Source organism: Microcaecilia unicolor, unplaced genomic scaffold, assembly GCF_901765095.1.
Source record: "Microcaecilia unicolor unplaced genomic scaffold, aMicUni1.1, whole genome shotgun sequence".
Classification (NCBI taxonomy): domain Eukaryota; kingdom Metazoa; phylum Chordata; class Amphibia; order Gymnophiona; family Siphonopidae; genus Microcaecilia; species Microcaecilia unicolor.
This window is the reverse complement of record NW_021963615.1, coordinates 837,352-859,616: the sequence shown is the minus strand read 5'-3', so window position 1 is coordinate 859,616 and position 22,265 is coordinate 837,352. Positions and strand designations below refer to the sequence as shown.

The following is a 22,265-nucleotide window of genomic DNA, read 5'->3' as shown; positions in this document are numbered from 1 at the left end:
AGAAACTCACACAGAGCAAACACTGAAACTGTGTACAGAGCACTCTATACACCAGGACCTTTAGAAGAGCAATAAACACAGAAGGGCTGGAAACCCACAAGCGATAAACACAGAAGGGCTGAAAACCCACAGAAGGGTAGGAGACCCACAGAGCAAATAACACAGAAGGGTAGGAAGCCCACAGAACAATAAACACAGAAGGGCTGAAAACCCACAGAGCAAAAGACAAGGAAAGCAAACGGTGCTAACAGCACACTAACCTCGGGACCTAAAGCACTGCGGAGGGAATGGCAATGCAAAAGCCAGGACTGTAGTCTTCAGATGACTAATAAAGCCCAACACCAGAGCCACAGGTGCAGCAATCACCTTGCAACCAAACAGAGGCTTGACACTCAGAGCAGGCATCCCATAGAAAGTAACAGCGGGAGCCATCTTGGATACTGGCAGAGACGAAGAGGCGGCAGCCATCTTGGAAGAGGCATAGCCCACACAGGTGAGATTCAGTAGGGCAATCAGCACACAGAGCCAGAGAGAAACTAAGACAGAGACAGACACAGGAGACAAGCAGAAGCCAGCACAGCCACTGACTCCCAGAAACAGGGTAAGTATGAGGGTGGTCACGGCCACAGACGTGACACCTACTGAGCTTACTGTCTCACTTAATATACCATCTGTTGCTTTCAATATGTCAATGAAACCCCTCCTCACACTCACAGGCTCTGGTCCCATCTCTGTCCCTCATGTTTGAAACTGTGAAAGTGTTTTGGCTTCTATGTTAATCCACTGGGATAGACAGAAATAAACCTCATTTCTATAAAGGAAAGAAAGAAATCCTAAAAGTTTTATATTTCTGTAACAATGTTTTAACACAAATCTGTAAAATCTTCCACATTACACAATCCTGCTACAGACTTCAGAATAAAGGAAATATTCAGGAAAGAAGCTGGATTTTATGAAATCATAAGGAAGAGCAGCAGAGAGTCTGGGAATGTTAATTCTGAGTCCTGCTGTTTAATTCCAGGCTGGTACCTGGCGGATTCTCACAGGAAATTCAGAATGAGTCATGAAGAAAGGTTGGAGTTTCCCTGTGAAGGAGTCAGTGAAGGTGAAGAGATGAGATTTATTCTCTGCATCATAAAACGAGACCTTTCCTGCCTCATAGTCCAGCAGAATCCCCACTGTCCAGAGGATCTCACTCAGGGGGAGATAGGTCTCACAGGAGGTGAGGGCCCAGCATCTCTGTTCATACCACAGCTTCACTGTCCAGAATCCATTCTCAGGCGAGGGATCGATCACCCCTTTCCTCATCACAGAGTCTTTACACACTCCCAATGTCCAGTAACTCACATCCCCCACCTCCACCTCCCAGTAATGTCTCCCTGAGGTGAAGCCCTCACTCCCCAGCACACAGGGATCATAATCAAATCTCTGAGGAGTGTCCGGCACATTCTGTCCTGTGTTTCCACTTCTGACACTTTTCCCATCTTCAGACAGGACGAGATCAGGACCAGCAGTTTCAGGATCCAGAGTCACATTTACTGCGGAGAAAAGACACATTAATAAACATGAGCAAACACTTCTCATTAGCTTATCACACACCCACCGCTAACCCTCATTGGCTCCTCACACACTCACCCCTAACCCTCATTGACTCCTCACACACCCAGCTCTGCCTCTAACCTTCATTGGCTGCTCCTGCACCTACCTCTAACTCTCATTTGCTGGTTCTTCAGTCAATCACTTTTTCTATGACAGGAGCTCTGCTATTGGCTATTATTTTATTTATTTTTATTTTATTTATTGCATTTGTATCCCACTTTTTTCCCACCTATTTGTGGTTATTGGGTAAGGGAGGATAGACGGGAAGTGTTAGGTAAGTTGAAGGTGAGCTGTAGTGATTGTGTGATTTGTTGAGGTAGTTTGTAGGCTATGTATTTTCCTTGTAGGCCTTTTGGAATAGATGAGTTTTCAGAGATTTGCGAAAGTTATTTAAATCATCAATAGCTTTCAGGTCTGCAGGTAGAGCATTCCACAGCTGCGCCGCTCATAGATTGGACTAATCTTATTGGATATCAGTTTTTCAGTGTTCCCTACTGGAATGAATCTATTCATACCAAGGAGGCTGGATAAAACGCTGAAGCCAATTAGGTTAATCTCTGTTTCCCCTCTCAAACTCAGCCATCATCCCTATACTCTCAAAACTAAGCAAACAAACTATGAGCTGCTGCACCCTCATTTTCGGTCTTTATTGTTGGTGGCATTTTTATTTAATCTCACTTATATTTTCAAATATTCTGGCTTGTGCAGCATACGGATGTGCACAGAGGAAGTATAATTATGGAATAACCTTTTATAGGTAGGGTAATAATTTGTTATAAATTGTAATCACTGTGTCATTTGGAGGGGCTGGTTCTAGGGACACCCTAGCAAGGCTGAAAATTATTGGTTAGCGTGAACAAATGATTTAACTGACTAAGATCCATTTTTGCCTGGTTAAATTGCTTTGAATATCAACCCCTGAGCAGTCTGACATTAAAAAATATATATCTGAGTAATAACTATTACTACTTCTGCTTGAGTATTGTGTTCAATTCTGGTCGCCGCATCTCAAGAAAGATATAGTAGAATTGGAAAAGGTGCAGCGAAGGGCGACTAAAATGATAGCGGGGATGGGACGACTTCCCTATGAAGAAAGATTAAGGAGGCTAGGGCTATTCAGCTTGGAGAAGAGACGGCTGAGGGGAGACATGATAGAGGTATATAAAATAATGAGTGGAGTGGAACAGGTGGATGTGAAGCGTCTGTTCACGCTTTCCAAAAATACTAGGACTAGGGGGCATGCGATTAAACTACAGTGTAGTAAATTTAAAACAAATCAGAGAAAATTTTTCTTCACCCAACGTGCCGGAAAATGTGGTGAAGGCGGTTAGCTTAGCAGAGTTTAAAAAGGGGTTGGACAGTTTCCTAAAGGACAAGTCCATAAACCGCTACTAAACGGACTTGGAAAAATCCAAAATCCCAGGAATAACATGTTTGTATGTTTGGGAAGCTTGCCAGGTGCCCTTGGCCTGGATTGGCCGCTGTCGTGGACAAGATGCTGGGCTCGATGGGCCTTTGGTCTTTTCCCAGTATGGCATTACTTATGTACTTATGTACTACTATTTAACATTTCTAAAGTGCTACCAGGGTTGCGCAGCGCCGTACAATTAACAAAGAAGGACAGTCCCTGCTCAAAGGAGCTTACAATCTAAAGGACAAAAAGTGCAGACAATCAAGATTGAGGCAGTCTAGATTTCCTGGATAGAGGTACAATGGTTAGTTGCCGAAAGCGACATTGAAGAGGTGGGCTTTGAGCAAGGATTTGAGGATGGGCAGGGAGGGGGCTTGGCGTATGGGCTCAGGGAGTTTATTCCAAGCATAGGGTGAGGCGAGGCAGAAAGGGCGGAGTCTGGAGTTGGCGGTGGTGGAGAAGGATACTGAGAGGAGGGATTTGTCCTGTGAGCGGAGGTTACGGGTAGGAGCGTAAGGGGAGATGAGGGTAGAGAGGTAGTGAGGGGCTGCAGATTGAGTGCATTTGTAGGTTAGTAGGAGAAGCTTGAACTGTATGCGGTACCTGATCAGAAGCCAGTGAAGTGACTTGAGGAGAGGGGTGATATGAGCATATCGGTCTAGGCGGAAGATAAGACGCGCAGCAGAGTTCTGAACGGATTAAAGTGGGGATAGATGGTTAATTGGGAGGCCAGTGAGGAGTAGGTTGCAGTAGTCAAGGCAGGAGGTAATGAGAGAGTGGATGAGAGTTCGGGTGGTGTGGTCAGAGAGGAAAGGGCGAATTTTGCTAATGTTATAGAGAAAGAAGCAACAGGTCTTGGCTGTCTGCTGGATATGGGCAGAGAAGGAGGAGTCGAAGATGACTCCGAGGTTGCGGGCAGATGAGACGGGGAGGATGAGGGTGTTATCGACTGAAATAGAGACTGGAGGGAGAGGAGAAGTGGGTTTGGGTGGAAAGACAATGAGCTCGGTCTTGGCCATGTTCAGTTTCAGGTGGCGGTTGGACATCCAGGCAGCAATGTCGGATAAGCAGGCCGATACTTTGGCTTGGGTTTCTGCAGTGACGTCTGGTGTGGAGAGATAAAGCTGGGTGTCATCAGCATAAAGATGATATTGGAAACCATGAGATGAGATCAGCGAGCCCAGGGAAGAGGTGTAGATTGAAAAAAGAAGGGGTCCAAGGACAGATCCCTGAGGAACTCCAACAGAGAGCGGGATGGGGGTGGAGGAAGATCCATGAGAATGTACTCTGAAGGTACTGTGGGAGAGATAAGAGGAGAACTAGGAGAGGACAGAGCCTTGGAACCCAAATGAGGATAGTGTAGCAAGAAGTAAATTATGATTGACAGTGTCAAAGGCGGCGGATAGGTCAGTGACCTTTGGATTTGGCAAGGAACAGGTCATTACAGACTTTAGTGAGTGCCGTTTCTGTCGAGTGTAGAGGGCGAAAACCGGATTGAAGCGGATCGAGGATGGCATGAGAGGAGAGAAAATCAAGGCAGCGGCTGTGAACGGTGCGTTCAAGTATCTTGGAGAGGAAGGGTAGGAGGGAGATGGGGCGGTAATTGGAAGGGCAGGTAGGGTCTAGTGGTGGTTTTTTGAGGAGTGGTGTGACTACAGCATGCTTGAAGGAGTCAGGGACAGTTGCAGTGGAGAGAGAGAGGTTGAGGATATGACAGATGGGGGGGGGGGGTGACAGTAGGAGAGATGGTGTTTAGTAAGTTAGTAGGGATGGGATCAGAGGAACAGGTGGTGCATTTCGAGGAGGAAAGAAGGTGGGCGGTTTCCTCCTTGGTGATATCAGGAAAAGAGGAGAAGGAGGCCTGGGTTGGTTGGTTGAGGGAGTGGGTTAAAGGGTGAAGAGGAAGAGGTGGCTTGGTAGTAAATTCGAGGTTGATCTTCTGCACCTTGTCGCGGAAGTAGTCAACCAGTGATTGAGGAGAGAGTGGGGGTGGGGGGTGGGAGCGGACGGCACTTTGAGGAGGGAGTTAAGGGTGGCAAAGAGACGATGAGGGTTGGAGCCGAGAAAATTAGTCAATTGGATGTAATAGTCCTGTTTGGCAAGGAATAGAGAGTACTGGAAGGAGGATAGCATGAATTTGTAATGAATGAAGTCGCTATGGGTGTGAGATTTCCTCCAGAGGCGTTCAGCAGATCGGGCGCAGGAGCGAAGGTATCGGATGCAAGGGGTCAGCCAGGGCTGGGGATTAGTACGCCTTGTGCGATGGGAGATGGATGGTGCAAGGGTGTCCAGAGCAGAGGAGAGAGTGGCATTGTAAGTAGAGACAGCCTTGTCGACTGACTCGGAGGACATGATGGATGGGAGAAGATTAGAGATAGTAGAGGATAAGGTGGGAGGGTCGACAGCCTGGAGATTCCTGAAAGCAGTGGTTAGTGTTGGGCGGGACTGAGGGGGAGGGTGATGAAGTGTGAAGGTGATCAGGTGATGATCTGAGAGAGGAAGAGCAGAGGCGCAGAAATTGGAGGGTGAGCAGGTAGAGGAGAGGACGAGGTCAAGACAATGGCCAGTTTGGTGAATAGGGGTGGTGGAGCTCAGCACAACAACAGGATGGCATGATCTTTAAATGCCTTAAAACCAGGGGCTTTGGCTGCCATTTTCGTTAGATATGTTCATTTGCCAGCCTGTTAGTAAAACAATCCAGTCTCATGAACATTGAAGACCTCCTCTGGCACATAACCCTTTTAAACGCGCAAGCCAGCTAGAACTTGCAGAAAAGGGTTTGATGTTTTCCTGACCCTGGGTGACGTTTGACTTTCATGCTCATAGCAGTGCTGTCCACAGTGCCTTTTTTAAAAATCCACCATTTGCATTATCCACAAATTTAACCACTTTTCCATCTTTTCTGCTGACTCATCACAAAGCACAGATGTTGTTTCAGAACTTTCTGGTTCTGCTTCTCGAACAGACCACTCAATCTCTTCCTTGTTTTGCTGGATTGATCAGTTGACTCATTAAACTTTAACTCGCGGCCAACGGTACAAAACAGACATGCCGGAATGAAGCTTATTCAAGACACCTATTTTGTCATTAAGACACATCACATGTTTCTTTCTCTTACGATTGGTACAGGTAGCTTGTAACTCACCCCCTGGATGCTTGGTGGCCATTTCCAGAAGCAAATTATACTGTATCATTCAGATGGAAACGTTTCTTGTCTTAATCCGGTCATCAGATTAAATATGTTTATTCCACTTTGACCAGATTAAGGGCCCTGTTTACTAAGGTGCGTTAGCATTTTTAACGAGCCCACAATTAGCGTGTAAGCGCATATAGGGATATTGTAGGCACTTATAGGGTTAATGCATGTACATAGTTAACACACATTAAAGACGCTAACGAGCCTAACCTCTTGGACGCTCTAGGAAACTTGGTGGTTTGGTATAATTATTGTATATCAGATTCAGTTACCTGTATATTTGCCAAATTCCATCCACCAATCTGCATTAAAATAAAGATGAACAATGATCAGATCTCAGACAAGAGAAATAAGTACAATGATATAAAAGATTATATTAGGGGTGGACAATGATAAAAGTTTTAATTGTGATTAATCGTGTGATGAAAATTTTAATTATGCAATTAAGCGCACTTAATCACAGCATTTTGGGCATTAAAGAAAAACATTTCAAACAGCCTTCACCCAGTTTCTCTCATGCCCCAATGCCCAGCCTTCACCCAGTTTCTCTTCCCCCCCCCCCCCCCCCCCCCCGCATTTTCTTGTACAGCAGGGCTCAGGCTCAGCGTTGCCTCAAACGCCTTGTCTCGCCCTGTACGGTGATTGGGCTCTGCAGATACTTGAGTCACGCAGTGCAGGAAGTTGGGGAAGTCTTGTGGTTTGAAGTCTCACAAGACCTTCCCCCACTTCTTCCACGAGGCAGCTGAAGTACCTGCAGAGTCTGTCCGTGCAGGGGGAGAGAAGGAGTTTGAGGCATTAAGGTACCCTTTTACCAAGCTGCAGCAAAAGGGGGCCTGTGCTGGCGTCGCTGCATGTTTTTCACACACGCGGCAAGGCCCCCTTTTACCACAGCGGCCATTTGGGAAGGAGGCAGTAAGGGCTCCCGCACTAACCCGGCAGTAACCGGGCAGCGTACGACATGTTTGTTGTAGCGCCGGATATGATGGCTTACCGCCGCTTAGTAAAAGGGGCCCTAATAGTGTTATTAACACATTAATTGCTCACCCCTAAAATACATATGTTACTAACTGAACAAAACTTACCAAATCCTGCAGGATGTGATTTTATTTTGTAAAAAAAGAGAGAGAGAGAAATGTTAGAGATTTTGAATTGTAAAAACGTCCTTCAATGATCTCATAAGTACATTCATACATAAGAATTGCCATCCAGGGAAAGACTGAAGGTCCATCAAGCCCAGTATCCTGTTTCCAGTAGTGGTGAATCCAGGTCACAAGTACCTGGCAAAATCTCAAAAGAGTAAAACAGATTTTCTGATGCTTATTCCAGGAATAAGCTTATGACATAGCAAACACATGACTTCCAGGGTGCAATGCAGCAAAATAAAACAAGCTTTGCCTTATCACCCATTCCTTCTTCAGGTTATACTCAAATAGGAGTCACAATAGACAACGCAAGGTCATTGTTGCTTTGGACAGAACTGATGGTACAGCTGTTATAAAGTAAGAACATGACATTATCCAGACCATATTCAGCCCACGGCAGTCAGTATTTTTTATGTTTAAATCATTTTTTATTAATTTTAGTGCAAAATCCACAAAAACATATGTATCCAGTCATATAAACAACAACAACCATATTCCTACCCCAAACCATTCCCTCCCCCTCCCCCTTTAAGCAACCATAATAATGAGAAAAAGACTGCATAATTAGTGTGATATTGACTGAAAAATATGCTAGCTTTTTGTTTTTTTATATGCGATATGTGCTATTTTTTTCATTATGTGACACCAGCCTTCTGCATTATTTATTACGTGACGGGTGCTGCTCTTTTCCCATTTCTCCATTTTTTTCGAAATAGCAGCCTTCCCAGATGTTCCTTTGCAGTTTAAGTGCTGGAGGGAGAGTTTTCTTTTGTGAGTGTTTCAGTAGCTGGTAAAAGTGGGACTTTTACTTCAGCGCTTGGTGTAATTTTTGCTTGTTTTATATTCCATTTATTTTTTTAATTCCTCTTTTTGCATTGTATTTTTCGTTTTGTTTTTCATTCCTTTTTTATGTAGTTTACAAGATAATCTGTTTCGTTTTTATAAGCCGTTGGCTGTGTTCATATTACTAATGATATGTTGCTCAGGTGGTGTATTTTATTTATTTATACACACTGTTTATACTTATTCATCGTTTGTACTCGGTGCCGAAATTGGTGGGACAAGACACCTGCTTGTTGTTTTAAGTTGTTATATACAATGAGCATATTTTTTTCTATTTGTTAGCTTATTAGCAGTATGAAGTGACATCAGTCTTATGCATTATTCATGCTGTTTGTCTTTTTATAGCAGCAGTGCCTTACAGCTGATTTTTCTAATCCAAGTGTCGGTGGGAAAGTACGTCAACAGTGCGCAACATGCTGGTAATGCTGATATTTGGTTTTTAACATGATGATCCCTACTATATCCTTGTGAAGAAGTGTGTTTTAAGCCTGTAAAACGTTAGATATTTTCCTGTTTTAATTATGTCCTGAAGTGTATTTCTCCTATTTGGCCAGCAGGTGGTATTTCTTTAACTCAAGCAGGAAGCAAGCAGCAGTAAAACTTGTTGACTGGGCTCTGATTGGCCTGGAGTTTGAAATTGCTCAGCAGTTGTTGCTGACTGTTGCTTTAGTCTTAGCCCGGGAGAAAAGAGAGACAGATCTCTTTGCTGAGGCTTGGTTAATTATATGTCCTGATCTTCCCAGGTACTGTTTAGGCAGTATACAGATGTTTAGTTAGTGTTATAATTGATCAATATTTCAGTTACATGTTATTGTTTGCTATTTGTACTATTTTGTCCACTGTTCAATATTTTAAAGAGAATAATCATAATAGTTTGTTTGCCCTGTTTATCTGGACTGATAAAGAATCCTGGTGGTTTGTGTGATGGGTCTATGAGTGCTTTCTTGGAACTGTGGGACCACTGGGAGTGTGGCCTCAGTAACCTAAAAATCACTGGGGATAACTTGAGAGTGGGAGACCCACCCAGAGGCAGTTGTGACCCAGTGGCTAGGAGGACGGTGCTAGTGTAGAGCACATAAGTGTAGCCATACTGGGTCAGCCCAAGGGTCCATCTAGCCCAGTACCCTGTTTTCCGAACAGTGGTCAAGCCAGGTAAGAAGTACCTGGCAGAAACCCAAATCATGGTAACACTCCATACCACAAATCCCAGGGCAAGCAGTTGCTTCCCATGTCTGCCTCAAAGAGTTCCATAGTTTAACTATTCGTTGAGTGAAAAAATATTTCCTCCTATTTGTTTTAAAAGTATTTCCATGTAATTTCCTCGAGTGTCCCTTAGTCTTTGCACTTTTGGAATGAGTAAAAAATCAATTTACTTCTACTTCTTCTACACTACTCAGGATTTTGTAGACCTCAATCGTGTCTCTCCTCATCCATCTCTTTTCCAAGCTGAAGAGCCCTAACCTCTTTAGCCTTTCCTCATACGAGAGGAGTTCCATCCCCTTTATCATTTTGGTCGCTCTTCTTTGAACCTTTTTTAATTCCGCTATATCTTTTTTGATATACGGCGACCAGAACTGAACGCAATACTCAAGGTGCGGCTTCACCATGGAGCGATACAAAAGCGTTATAGTGTTTTCAGTCTTATTCACCATCCCTTTCCTAATGATTCCTTGCATCCTGTTTGATTTTTGGCTGCCGCCGCCACACACTGAGCAGAAGATTTCAGCGTATTATCTGTGACACCCAGATCTTTTTCTTAAGCGCTGACCCCCAAGGTGGACCCTAGCATCAGGTAACTATGATTCAGATTATTCTTCCCAATGTGCATCACCTTGCATTTGTCCATATTAAATTTCATCTGCCATTTGGACGCCCAGTCTTCCAATTTCCAAAGGTCTTCCTGCAATATTTCACAGTCCACACTTATTTTAACAACCTTGAATAGTTGTGTATCATTTGTAAATTTGATCACCTCACTCATCGTTCCGATTTCCATATCATTTATAAATATGTTAAATAGTACCGGTCCCAGTACAGATCCCTGCGGCACTCCACTGTTCACCCTCCTCCATTGAGAGAAATGACCATTTATGCCTACCCCGTGTTTTCTGTCCAATAACCAATTTCTAATCTACACTGGTTAAAAGAACTGTTTAAAAGATAGAAAACAGAGTAGGATTAAATGGTCAATATTCTCAATGGAGAAGGGTAAATAATGGGGTTCCTCGGTTTCTGTGCTGGGACCTCCACTTTTTAACTTAGTCACAAATGATTTAGAAATAGGACTAATGAGTGGGGTGATTAAATTTGCTGAGGACATAATGTTATTCAAAGTTCTTAAAACACAAGAGGATTGTGAAAAATTGCAAGAGGACCTTACATGACTGGGAGACAGAATCCAACTGGCAGATGACATTTAGATCTATAAATAATAGCGCTGAAATTTGTACAGCCTATCTCGACATTATCGACGCAGTGCTAGGATGGTCTGGAGATTGAGCATGGGTAGAGTCGGAAGTTACCTCATTAGTGGCAAAATTTAGTCCAGTAACTGGGTAACTATCTAGATAAAATTAGGACAACAAAAAGGATGTGGTAACTTTGGGTTACTATTTGGTACCCATCAGAATATTGCTAGTCAATGTATATCCACATACTCAGTACCGGTATAAGATACAGCCCAGCACAGGAAATCTAGATATAAAAAACCTGCAGTGGCCAGTGTTTAAAAGAGGCTGAACATCACAACTTCAATATTATTCCTTCAATGGCTGGATCTAATATAGGGAATGCTTTCCCAGGAGAAGCCCAATTATAGGCTGATCACTTAAACTTTAGAAAACAGTTAAAATCCTTTTTATATACTCTCAGGCATTTCGTAATTGATCATCACTAAAGTATAAATACTGTTATGTTTATCAGGTATTCAGAGTGTATGTTAATGATACAGAATTAATATGTCTGCTAGTAATTGATATGAATGTGATGGTCATGATTAAATGTTTTATTGCCTTTATATAGGTTGAATTATACCATGCCTAGAACTGCAGATTATAAATTATGTTAAACAAATAAATACAAAAATATTTAGTTCCTGAGTTTCTCAAGTTGGTTTCCTTTAAGGGGTTTTTTCTTTTCTTGAAGTATTAAACGAAGGTCCCTGTTAGGTGAATATTGGGATTTGTTCCTTAGAAAGCAGTTGAGGTGGGTTGAACAGTGTAACAATGTAACTTACTGCAGAGTGAACAATGTAACTGTATAAATTACTGTGGGGTGAACAGTGCAACACTGTATTTTCCTGGGGGCTGAACAATGTAACACTGTGTCCTACTGTGGTGTCTGTTTCTCAGATTTATACTTTTATACAAATGAAACAAACAAAAAAAAAATATTTCTGCACATTTTTACTGGAATCATCCAGAGCATTTGTAAAGAAGACAAACCAAATTAAAAAGGGATCAATTCCTCACCTCCAAATTTTGTAATCCATTTCTTCAGCTGCTGAGGGAAGCTCAATTGGAAACCCATTTTCAGATCAGTAGAAACAGCCTCTGGTTCTGGAAACTTCATTTTCTCACACCTATGGGTTAGAGAGTCACTGGGATTACTCAGGGGATAGAGATGTGACAGTGGAAGGAATGAAATATCCCATGAACACTCTGTGATTATGGGACTCATTTTTGAAACCACTCCTGATTCCCTCCAGTGGTCATCTGGGTATTTAGGGCACCTTTTTGTGCCTTATTCGTTATAAAAACAGGTCTAGCTCAAAACATCTAAGTTTTAGACCTGGATGTTTTTCTTTTGTTCCATTATGGCTGAAAAACATCTAAGTCTTAAGAACGCATAAGTCCCCGTCTGAACACACCCCTGACACACCCCTTGAGATTTGGACACACTTCTGACGGACTTCATAGAAAAATGTCTAAAAATAGGTTTTGAAAGTACTGATTTTGGTGTTTTTGTGAGAAAAAGATCCAAATGCTACTTTATGCCACTTTTTAGATCTTTTTCTGTTTTGAAAATGAGCCCAATAGAGGAATTAGAAAAGGTTCAAAGAAGAGCAACCAAAATGATAAAAGGGATGGAACTCCTCTCATATGAGGAAAGGCTAAAGAGGTTAGGGCTCTTCAGCTTGGAAAAGAGACAGCTGAGGGGAGATATGATTGAGTCTACAAAATCCTGAGTGGTGTAGAACGAGAAGTAAATCCATTTTTACTCGTTCCAAAAGTACAAAGACTAAGGGACACTCAAGGAAGTTACATGGAAATACTTTAAAAACAAATAGGAAGAAATATTATTTTACTCAACAAATAGTTATGCTCTGGAACTCTTTGCTAGAGGATCTGGTAATAGTGGTTAGCGTATCTGGGTTGGACAAATTCCTGGAGGAAAAGTCCATAGACTGCTATTGAGACAGACATGGGAAGCAACTGCTTTCCCTGGGATTTGTAGCATGGAGTGTTGCCACAATTTGGTTTTCTGCCAGGTACTTGTGATCTGGATTGGCCACTGTTGAAAGCAGGATACTGGGCTAGATGGACCATTGGTCTGACCCACTATGGTTATTCTTATGTTCTTATGTTCTAATATCCACAATACGACACTGTATCCCATCCTATGACGTTTTATTTTCCTCAGGAGAAATTCATGGGGAACTTTATCAAATGTCTTCTGAAAATCCAGATATACAGTATCAACTGGGTCACCATTATCCACATGTTTAGTCACCCTTCAAAGAAATATAAACACATTTTTATAGAATTACTTTGTTATGGACAACGTCAGAACAGAGACCATCACCCGCAACGCCTTCTGCAATACGGTTAAGGGGCAGCACCACTGGCAAGGTAGAGGTGGAAAGGAGTTTGAAAGGGTGAAGTTTGGTGGGGAATGAAGAGAGGATTCATGGAGGGCCAAATAGGTGACGACAGGAAGAGAGGAGATATCAGGGAGGTTGGTGGGAGAGGAAATAGGAGAGTCAGGGGGAAGGGAAGGTTGGTCTGTAATTCTCCTCCCCATCCTCTATCTTTTCCCTTCCATTTCTCAGTGCTTCCTCTAAACTTTAGTTCTCCCTTTCCTCACTTAATCCCACCTCCCTTTCTCCCATTCTCAATTCCATGTCTACTACTAATCATTTCTATAGCACTACTAGACGTACGCAGCACTGTACACATTATATACAGGTACTTTCTCTGTCCCTAGGGGGCTCACAATCAGAGTTTTTTTTGTTCCGGGGGCAATGGAGGGTTAAGTGATTTGCCCAAGGTCAACAAGAGCTGCATTGGGGCTCGAACCCAGGTTGCCAAGATCAAAGCCCACCAGTTAAACTACTCCTCTCCCTTTCACCAATCAATTAATTCCCTTCTTTCTCACTCAAATCCATCCAGCCGCATAGAAAATGACAGAAAACTAACTTGTAGGTCGCCGGCATCCTTCACATCCTAAAGGGAAATGAAACAGAGAATATTTCTAGTTAGATTTCACAGTTTATGAGAACACAGTATACATAGATACTCTACTCACAGCTGTGCTCAATCAATTCAACAGGGATATAGCATTGGAAACAACATCCTTTTTCTACAATTCGACTTATCTAGTGCATTTGACATGGTAAGTCATAATACTCTAACCAAAACTACTAGACAAAATTGGGATCGGCGGAAATATCAATTTAAATGGATAACAGGCTTCATCACCACAGATCCTACCCAGTTAAATCAATGTCATACATTTCATCTCCCTGGTCATCAGACCTGCGATGTACCACAAGGATCTACTCTATCCCCAATCCTCTTCAATCTTATGATGATCCCCTCTAGCCAAATCCCTATTCAAACATGGTCTCAACCCTTTCTTCTATGCTGATAACGTCAACATCTTCATCCCCTTCAAAACAGACCTAACAGAAATCTCTGATAAAATAGCTACCGGCATGAACATCATAACCTCTTGGGCCAATGCTTTTATGATGAAACTGAACAAAGAGAAAACACAATGCCTAATCCTCTCATCCCAACACCCTGCACCCCTCCCAACTACTCTTAATACCCCTGACATCACAATCTCCATATCCAACAACCTGAAAATTCTTGGGGTGACCTTAGACAAACATCTAACACTAGAAAATCACGCAAAATCCACTACGAAGCAAATGTTCAACATGATGTGGACACTGAAACGCAAGAAACCATATCTTCCCCTGAAAACATTCCGTAACCTGGTACAATCCATAGTACATACCCACATTGACTACTGCAATAGTATTTAGTAATAGTAATAGTAATAGGCTGTAAGGCCCAAATCCTGAAAAAACTCCAGACTGCCCAAAACACGGCAGCTAGACTCATTTTTGGCAAAACACGATTTGATAGTGCAACTCCCCTTCATGTAAAGCTTCATTGGGCTCCCAATCAGAGAATGAATCCAACTTCTCCTTCTTAGGCAGCCAGCTCTAGAGTGCCCTACTCAGATCTATTCGAGCAATCAATGACTATCTACCCTTCCGGAAATCGCTGAAAACCCAACTATTTAAGCAAGCTTACCCAAATGAGCCGATCTAACCTACATCTACCCAAAACCTGATAGTGTGACAAAAATAATGACTTAGACCACAACCCCGACAATGACACTGTCTTCGACCACGACTTCCACCCATTCTCCCTATGCTTTTCCCCCTACTTATCCCCTTTCCCTCATTTCATTTCTCCTATCCACATTCTCCTTTATTATTCTGCTGCTTGTACTCTCTCCACAATACTTTGTAACCCTATTGCTATGTAAGCTGCATTGAACCTGCTATGAGTGGGAAAGCGCGGGGTACAAATGTAACAAATAAATAAATCACAAAACAGCTACAAACTTTTGATGCCATTTCTATGATCAGCATCCAAAAATCTATAAGAAACACCCAAACTCATTATGGAAACAAGTGTATCAGCCTGTTTCAAACCTGCCATTTATCTCCTAAGTTGTAATTGATACTTGGGCAACTTTCAAGTATTTAGATAAAACACACGTCCTTTCATGATAATCAGACTTTTGGATGGGGCACAGTACTGAAACCTCCTTAGTGGCTCTGATCCGTGATCTGCATGTAGAGGCTCTCAAGGGCCTGGTTTGGGCAGAGGTGGAGTTGTGATGTCTGGGTGAAAAGGTATCAAAAGTGGGGTAAGTGACTTATTTCTAGCAGAGGGATATCAACTGTATAATCCTGCAAAATTTCAGCCTCAGGAATGGACTAACTACATCTTTAAAAAATAAGAAATGTTTATCAATTAAGTGAATAACCCTGGAAATCACATACCCACAGTTTTTAGGCTGTAGAACATGAAAAACATCAACATTGTGAAAAAATTGCATAGCCCCTCTCTATTGACCCTACAGTACACAAAACTTTCAAAAATGGAAGTTGCCCAATTTACCCTTCCAAACTTTTATAGCCTTTATCTCATTTGGTACCTTTTCACTCAACGACTCAAATATAGATCATTAAAAACACATGACTTGTGTGTACATGGGTAGAGCACATACAGCAATTACACCTTCTTCAGAGCAGGAGGATTTGGCCATTTAAGCCCCATGAAATTATTTTAAAAGCTCTGATTTGGTAAGTGCAGCTGCTGGCTGAAAAATCGGCCCTTATATAAGATATTTCGATCTGCTACTTGAATTCCCTGATTCCTCCTGGCAGATCTGTAACCTCCTTAGAAATAGATTTGCTAATCTCACCTTCAGTAACTCGGTGGCCGGCTGCTGACTCTTCTCCTGTGTCTCGGAGATCAGCTGCATAAGGGAGGAACTTTGCTCTTCTAGCTGGGTCACATTTTCAGTGATTCTCTGGAGAATCTTCTTCTCTTCCTCCTCCAATTTCGAAAGAAGGATCTGCTTCTCCTTATTCAGAAACTGGTGCAACTCTTCAAACTCGGACTCAACTATCTGCCTTTTCCTCTCTGTCTCTCTCTGGATTAAACAAGGAGAGATAATTCACAGTAACACTAGAGTGATTTTGTTGCAGTGGCGCCATTACCCTCGTCTCAGTGGTGGCTCTGGTACAGCACTTCCGCCTTTAACAGTGGTGACCAGCACAGCCTTCCTCCTCTCACCACCCACTCTTTTCCCAGCCTTCCTCTCTCACCATACTCAGAAGCTTATCCCCCTTTCACAATCTCCTCCATCCCCTGCCCAGCAACTCCCTCTGCCTCTCTCCCCATGTGAACTGTACCCATCCCGGTATCACTGTTGTCCCCATATCATTTCTAAGTGAGCAGAAGAGGGGTCTCCCTTCTTTCCTATTCTCACCCCTTACTACAAGCAGCCTCCATTTCACTCTTCCCCATCATCTACTCCCTGCATCTCCCATTCTCTCCCTTCCTCAGTATTCATTAGCATCTCGTTCTCCTCTTTCTCCTAGTATCTATCTCCTGCTTCCTTCTCTTTCTTACCCCATAATCTGGCCCTGCCGCTTTGAACATTTTGTTGAATGGTGGTTCTCCACTGATCTACCTTCTCTTCAATGACAGCACTGTGAGCACTTTCAAAATAAGTGGTTACGGTTGGGGGAAGGGAGTGGAGGGAGGGAGAGGGGGAAGGGATGTTGATGGAAGGGAAGGAAGGGGGCATGGATTCTTTAAGGCTTAGGTGTAGGCATGTGTTTTGGTTTCCGCCGTGTGCCTGAAAATTATTTTCCGGCGCACATAACAGACAAGTGTAAAAAATGAAATTACCACCCAGGCCACAAAGTAGCCGGGCAGTAACTCCGAATTGATGTTCGTTGGGTACACGTTAGGCACCAACGCAGCTTAGTAAAAGGACTTCTTAGTTTTCTGGTTACTACTGTTAAATTTGACTCTATTCTCAATTTGCTTTTTTTTTTTTTTGTTACATTTGTACCCTGTGCTTTCCCACTCATGGCAGGCTCAATGCAGCTTACATGGGGCAATGGAGGGTTAAGTGACTTGCCCAGAGTCACAAGGAGCTGCCTGTGCCTGAAGTGGGAATTGAACTCAGTTCCTCAGGACCAAAGTCCACCACCCTAACCACTAGGCCACTCCTCCACTGTTGCTACTATTTGAGATTCTACATGGAATGTTGCTATTCCACTAGCAACATTCCATGTAGAAGTCGGCCCTTGCAGATCACCAATGTGGCCGCGCAAGCTTTTGCTTCTGTGACTCACAGACACAGAAGCCTGCGCAGCCTTCTACATGGAATGTTGCTAGTGGAATAGCAACATTCCATGTAGAATCTCCAATAGTAGCAACATTCCATGTAGAATCTCCAATAGTATCTATTTTATTTTTGTTACATTTGTACCCTGCGCTTTCCCACTCATGGCAGGCTCAATGCGGCTTTCATGGGGCAATGGAGGGTTAAGTGACTTGCCCAGAGTCACAAGGAGCTGCACATCCTGATGTTATCTCACAATGCCTGTGATTTGGATGTAGTTGCAGTGCTGCCACTAAAGAGAAGGTGGAGTGGTACGAAGCCGTGGTTACGGGACCCTCATTTCACCCACTGGCTGTGCAGAACCTCTTGATGACAGAGCTTGAAAATCTCCAGCCTGAAGTTCTACCTTTCTAATCTCATTTTCCTGAGGACCACTGAGTTCACCTAACACCAGCTCTGCTGAGCTTTGTGACACCAGAGGATCCAGAATCCGTAACTCTATCCTGGAGCTCTCAAAAACCCATCAAAAGTTACAGGTTACAAATGATTAAATTAGATGAAAATTAGTTTCCACATCACAGGAGTTATTTAAGATTGAAATCTGTATCCTGGAACTCAGTTAAAATGCATCAGGACAGACCCATCCCTGAATGAGCAGAAACTTACATATAACACATCTGTGAGTGTCACCAGATCACCTCAGCCATGATGTGATGAAAGCACTGAGAGGCAATTCTATAATCTGGCGCCAAGAGAGAGGTACCACGATGATTTCGTGCTCTAAAAAGCCCCGTTTCTGATGCAAATTAAACGGGGGCTAGCAATGTTTTCTTCTGTGTGCATGTGGGAGTGTGTGTGTCCCTGCCCTCTGGCCTCTCTCCCCTCCCCCCTCTGAGTCCTTCACTGTTACAGAGCCAGCGATTTGATTTCGTGCTCTAAAAAACCCCGTTTCTGATGCAAATGAAACGGGGGCTAGCAATGTTTTCTTCTGTGTGCATGTGGGAGTGTGTGTGTCCCTGCCCTCTGGCCTCTCTCCCCTCCCCCCTCTGAGTCCTTCACTGTTAAAGAGCCAGCGATTTGATTTCGTGCTCTAAAAAGCCCCGTTTCTGATGCAAATGAAACGGGGGCTAGCAATGTTTTCTTCTGTGTGCATGTGGGAGTGTGTGTGTCCCTGCCCTCTGGCCTCTCTCCCCTCCCCCCTCTGAGTCCTTCACTGTTAAAGAGCCAGCGATTTGATTTTGTGCTCTAAAAAGCCCCGTTTCTGATGCAAATGAAACGGGGGCTAGCAATGTTTTCTTCTGTGTGCATGTGGGAGTGTGTGTGTCCCTGCCCTCTGGCCTCTCTCCCCTCCCCCCTCTGAGTCCTTCACTGTTAAAGAGCCAGCGATTTGATTTCGTGCTCTAAAAAGCCCCGTTTCTGATGCAAATGAAACGGGGGCTAGCAATGTTTTCTTCTGTGTGCATGTGGGAGTGTGTGTGTCCCTGCCCTCTGGCCTCTCTCCCCTCCCCCCTCTGAGTCCTTCACTGTTAAAGAGCCAGCGATTTGATTTCGTGCTCTAAAAAGCCCCGTTTCTGATGCAAATGAAACGGGGGCTAGCAATGTTTTCTTCTGTGTGCATGTGGGAGTGTGTGTGTCCCTGCCCTCTGGCCTCTCTCCCCTCCCCCCTCTGAGTCCTTCACTGTTAAAGAGCCAGCGATTTGATTTCGTGCTCTAAAAAGCCCCGTTTCTGATGCAAATGAAACGGGGGCTAGCAATGTTTTCTTCTGTGTGCACGTGGGAGTGTGTGTGTCCCTGCCCTCTGTCCTCTCTCCCCTCCCCCCTCTGAGTCCTTCACTGTTACAGAGCCAGCGATTTGATTTCGTGCTCTGCTGTTTTCCTTCACTGACTGTGTTACAGAGAGGGCGGGGCAGACACTCATAGGGAAACCGGATATCTCGCCCCCTTCACACTTCCGGCTGGAGGCTTCATAGAACGTTGGTGTTGCCTTTTATATAGAGAGATTTCAGGACAAGCCGAAGCCTGCAGAAACTGGCTCAGAAGGAGACACAGACACCCACCCTCAGCACTTCAGTTTTCTTCCTTTCAGCACATTTAAACTTCAGAAGATCTTTCAGATTCTTTCTCAGAGGCTTCAGGTGCATTTTAAGTTTTGCCTGTGAAAATTAAACATCATTCATTAGCGTATGAATGTTTTTTTAACCACAATTTCAGACTCGGCAGTAAATGTGAGATGTTCCTTCCACTTTAGATCATTTCTTTCAGGTAACTGAATTCTGAGGGGTCAATATTCCACGTGATGTAACCAGACAGGGTAGGCATCTGCCTAGTTAAATCGCGGTGAACTGGCCATGAGCCAATATTCAGTAGCCTTTAACCACTGAATATTGGCAAAAGTTCTGTCCAGGCAGTGGAGGGCTGAAACGGGGGCAGAGTCAGGGTGGAACTGAGAGATATGCAGGCACCAGTGATATTCAGTTCCAGTGCCCCATATTTTATTACATTTGCACCCCGTGCTTTCCCACTCATAGCAGGTTCAATGCGGCTTACATATTATATACAGGTACTTATTTGTACCTGGGGCAATGGAGGGTTAAGTGACTTGCCCAGAGCTGCCTGTGCCTGCAGTGGGAATCAAACCCAGTTCTCCAGGACCAAAGTCCACCACTCTAACCACTAGGCCACTCCTCCACTCGCATATCTAACCAGGTAAACTGAACCATGAACAAGGTGTCCTAACCAGGAATTTAGACTATCTCAAGGGTGGATAGGTGAGAGCATAATTAGGCAGGACTAGGAGGGAAACGAGATTAAGAAAAGAGTTCTTTGTATTCAGAAAGGCCAAACTGAAGAAATGTGTTTTTAGAAGACTTGTAAAAGTTAGGTAACCATCTGTAAACTTGATTGATTTAGGAAGAGAATTTTGGTGCTTTGATAGGAGAAATTAGCAGAGTGAATTGTTTTATATATCACATTCCTACAGATAGGGAAATGTAAGACAAGATGAAACAGCATTACGAGGGGGTAATTCAATAAGATTATTAATTATTATTATCATCTGTTTAGGTTCTTGGGTACAGCATGGAGTTTTGGCAATACCTGTATTCCTTCTGGGAGCCACAACTCACAGGCTGAATATTGACCCCTGAATGTATATGGAAGATGCCTGAATAGACAGCAGCCAGGGTTCAAGTTTTGATGATTGATCTTACTACTCATATTCTTCAAAATGCTGCTAATTCAACTCTGTTTAGTTTTATGGGAATGAAAAGGTAAATTTTCAGTAATATCATTAAATACACACAGCTTCCTCTCTCAGCTTCCTCTATAGAGTTCATGGTATGAGATTTGTGACCCCAGGACACACACAGTGATACTAAAGATACTGACACACACCTTGGATTCCTGCACAGCCTCCACTACGGAGGAAAGGGAAATGTTGCTTGATAAACCACTTCTTTGTGGTTTTTGCAACTACATTCAAAGCAGGGTCACAGAGCTGCATTGGGAATTGAACCCAGTCCACCAAGATCAAAATCAGCTGCAATAACCACTAAGCTTCTCCTCCACTATGGGAATCACAGTCTGATAATAAAGCTACTGATACAGACCTTGTATTCCTGCACAGCCTCTTTTATGGGGATCACGGTGTGAGATTTGTGATCTCTGGACTCTCTACAAATAAGGCAGATAATTTTCTGATCCTCTTCACAAAACAGCTTCAGTCTCTCTTCATGTTCCTCACACAGATTCTCCTCTTTGGGTCTCACTGAACACTGACTGAGCTTTTTCACCATTTCTGTCACATTTGCCAGCTGCCTGTTAGATCTGAGGTTGCTCTGCTGAGTGGTTTCCCTACACTGGGGACAGGGGAAGTCTGTGTCTCTTCCTTCCCAGCTCTGAGTGATACAGGAGCGACAGAAGTTGTGTCCACAGTCCGTAGTCACTGGGTCTGTAAAATAATCCAGACACATAGAACAAGAAGCTTCATCTCGCAGACTCTCAGCAAGGTTTGCTGCAGCCATGCTTCTTACAGGAAATGAGACTAAGAATTCAAATTTCTGTTTCAAGGGAGTGTCTGTGTGGAACAGGATCTTTGTCAGGGACTTTGTGTAATTTGATTCGACACCAGGGCTGTCTGCCCTCCTTCCTGTCTCCTAGTTCCTCCCTTTTATCCACAGCTACAGAGACCCAGGGGTCTGGGAGCTGCAGGGAGAACAGCAGTGACCTCTTCCCATGAAGTTTCCTGTGTGTAACCTGGAGCCTGGGCAGTGGCATACCTTGGGTAGTTGACACCCGGGGCTGGTCATTTTTTAACACCCCACTCCAAAATCCAATACTAGGCCTACCGAGAATACAAAACACTCAGGACCTATAGAGCAATTCTACCATACCATAAGCAGTCATTTCTACAAGTCACATAAGGAAAAAGAAAGCATCTTAAACACTACAGTGAGCACTAGAACATCAATTCACCTATTGTAAAACGAAACCAAACAGAATAGTACAGATCGTAGATCCTGCACAGTCAATGCCAACTGAAAGCCATGTCTTTTTCACAAACACAGGTACACTCTAATCCACTATAGAATAAGTAATCATAAACTTTCTATTTAGACAAAAATTAAACTGAACCCCCAATGCCAGACTGCATACAATGCAACACCACAGAAACAGAAAATGTCCCCTAGTACTGTGCAAAATATAAAGACAGCAGATGTAAATTTGAAAAAAAAAACCTAACAAGTACCAATCACCACTTTACAAATTAACAAATAGAAATAAAACAAATATAGAAAGTAAAATAATACCATTTTATTGGACTAATACATTTAGCTTTCAGAGGCCAAAACCTCCGTCCTCGGGTCAGTACAGTATAGTGCTGTTACAGTATCCTATTCTGACCTGA

At 43.3% G+C, this 22,265-nt stretch overlaps 1 protein-coding gene across 1 annotated transcript; it reads right to left on the bottom strand.

Annotated features, from left to right (window-relative positions):
• Nucleotides 1-1,008: 1,008 nt before the first annotated feature.
• On the bottom strand, nucleotides 1,009-21,390 carry LOC115459507 (E3 ubiquitin-protein ligase TRIM39-like). Its single transcript, XM_030189310.1, has 9 exons — nucleotides 20,968-21,390; nucleotides 19,417-19,512; nucleotides 15,923-16,153; nucleotides 13,568-13,635; nucleotides 11,662-11,771; nucleotides 10,312-10,317; nucleotides 7,289-7,294; nucleotides 6,479-6,508; nucleotides 1,009-1,538 (listed from the first exon to the last, which is right to left on the bottom strand). The coding sequence occupies exons 1-9, from the start codon at nucleotides 21,379-21,381 to the stop codon at nucleotides 1,012-1,014; spliced, it is 1,488 nt and encodes a 495-aa protein (XP_030045170.1). The 5' UTR covers nucleotides 21,382-21,390; the 3' UTR covers nucleotides 1,009-1,011.
• Nucleotides 21,391-22,265: the final 875 nt, after the last annotated feature.

What these genes read in the sequence shown, in the direction of transcription:
- LOC115459507 (XM_030189310.1), bottom strand. Translation starts at nt 21,381, where the DNA reads ATGGCTGCAGCAAACCTTGCTGAGAGTCTGCGAGATGAAGCTTCTTGT. An exon ending in CGGCCACCGAGTTACTGAAG is followed by an intron (nt 13,636 to 15,922) that starts GTGAGATTAGCA and finishes ATTTCCCTTTAG; the next exon opens with GATGTGAAGGATGCCGGCGA. An exon ending in GGAATTTGGCAAATATACAG is followed by an intron (nt 1,539 to 6,478) that starts GTAACTGAATCT and finishes TTTTCTCCGCAG; the next exon opens with TAAATGTGACTCTGGATCCT.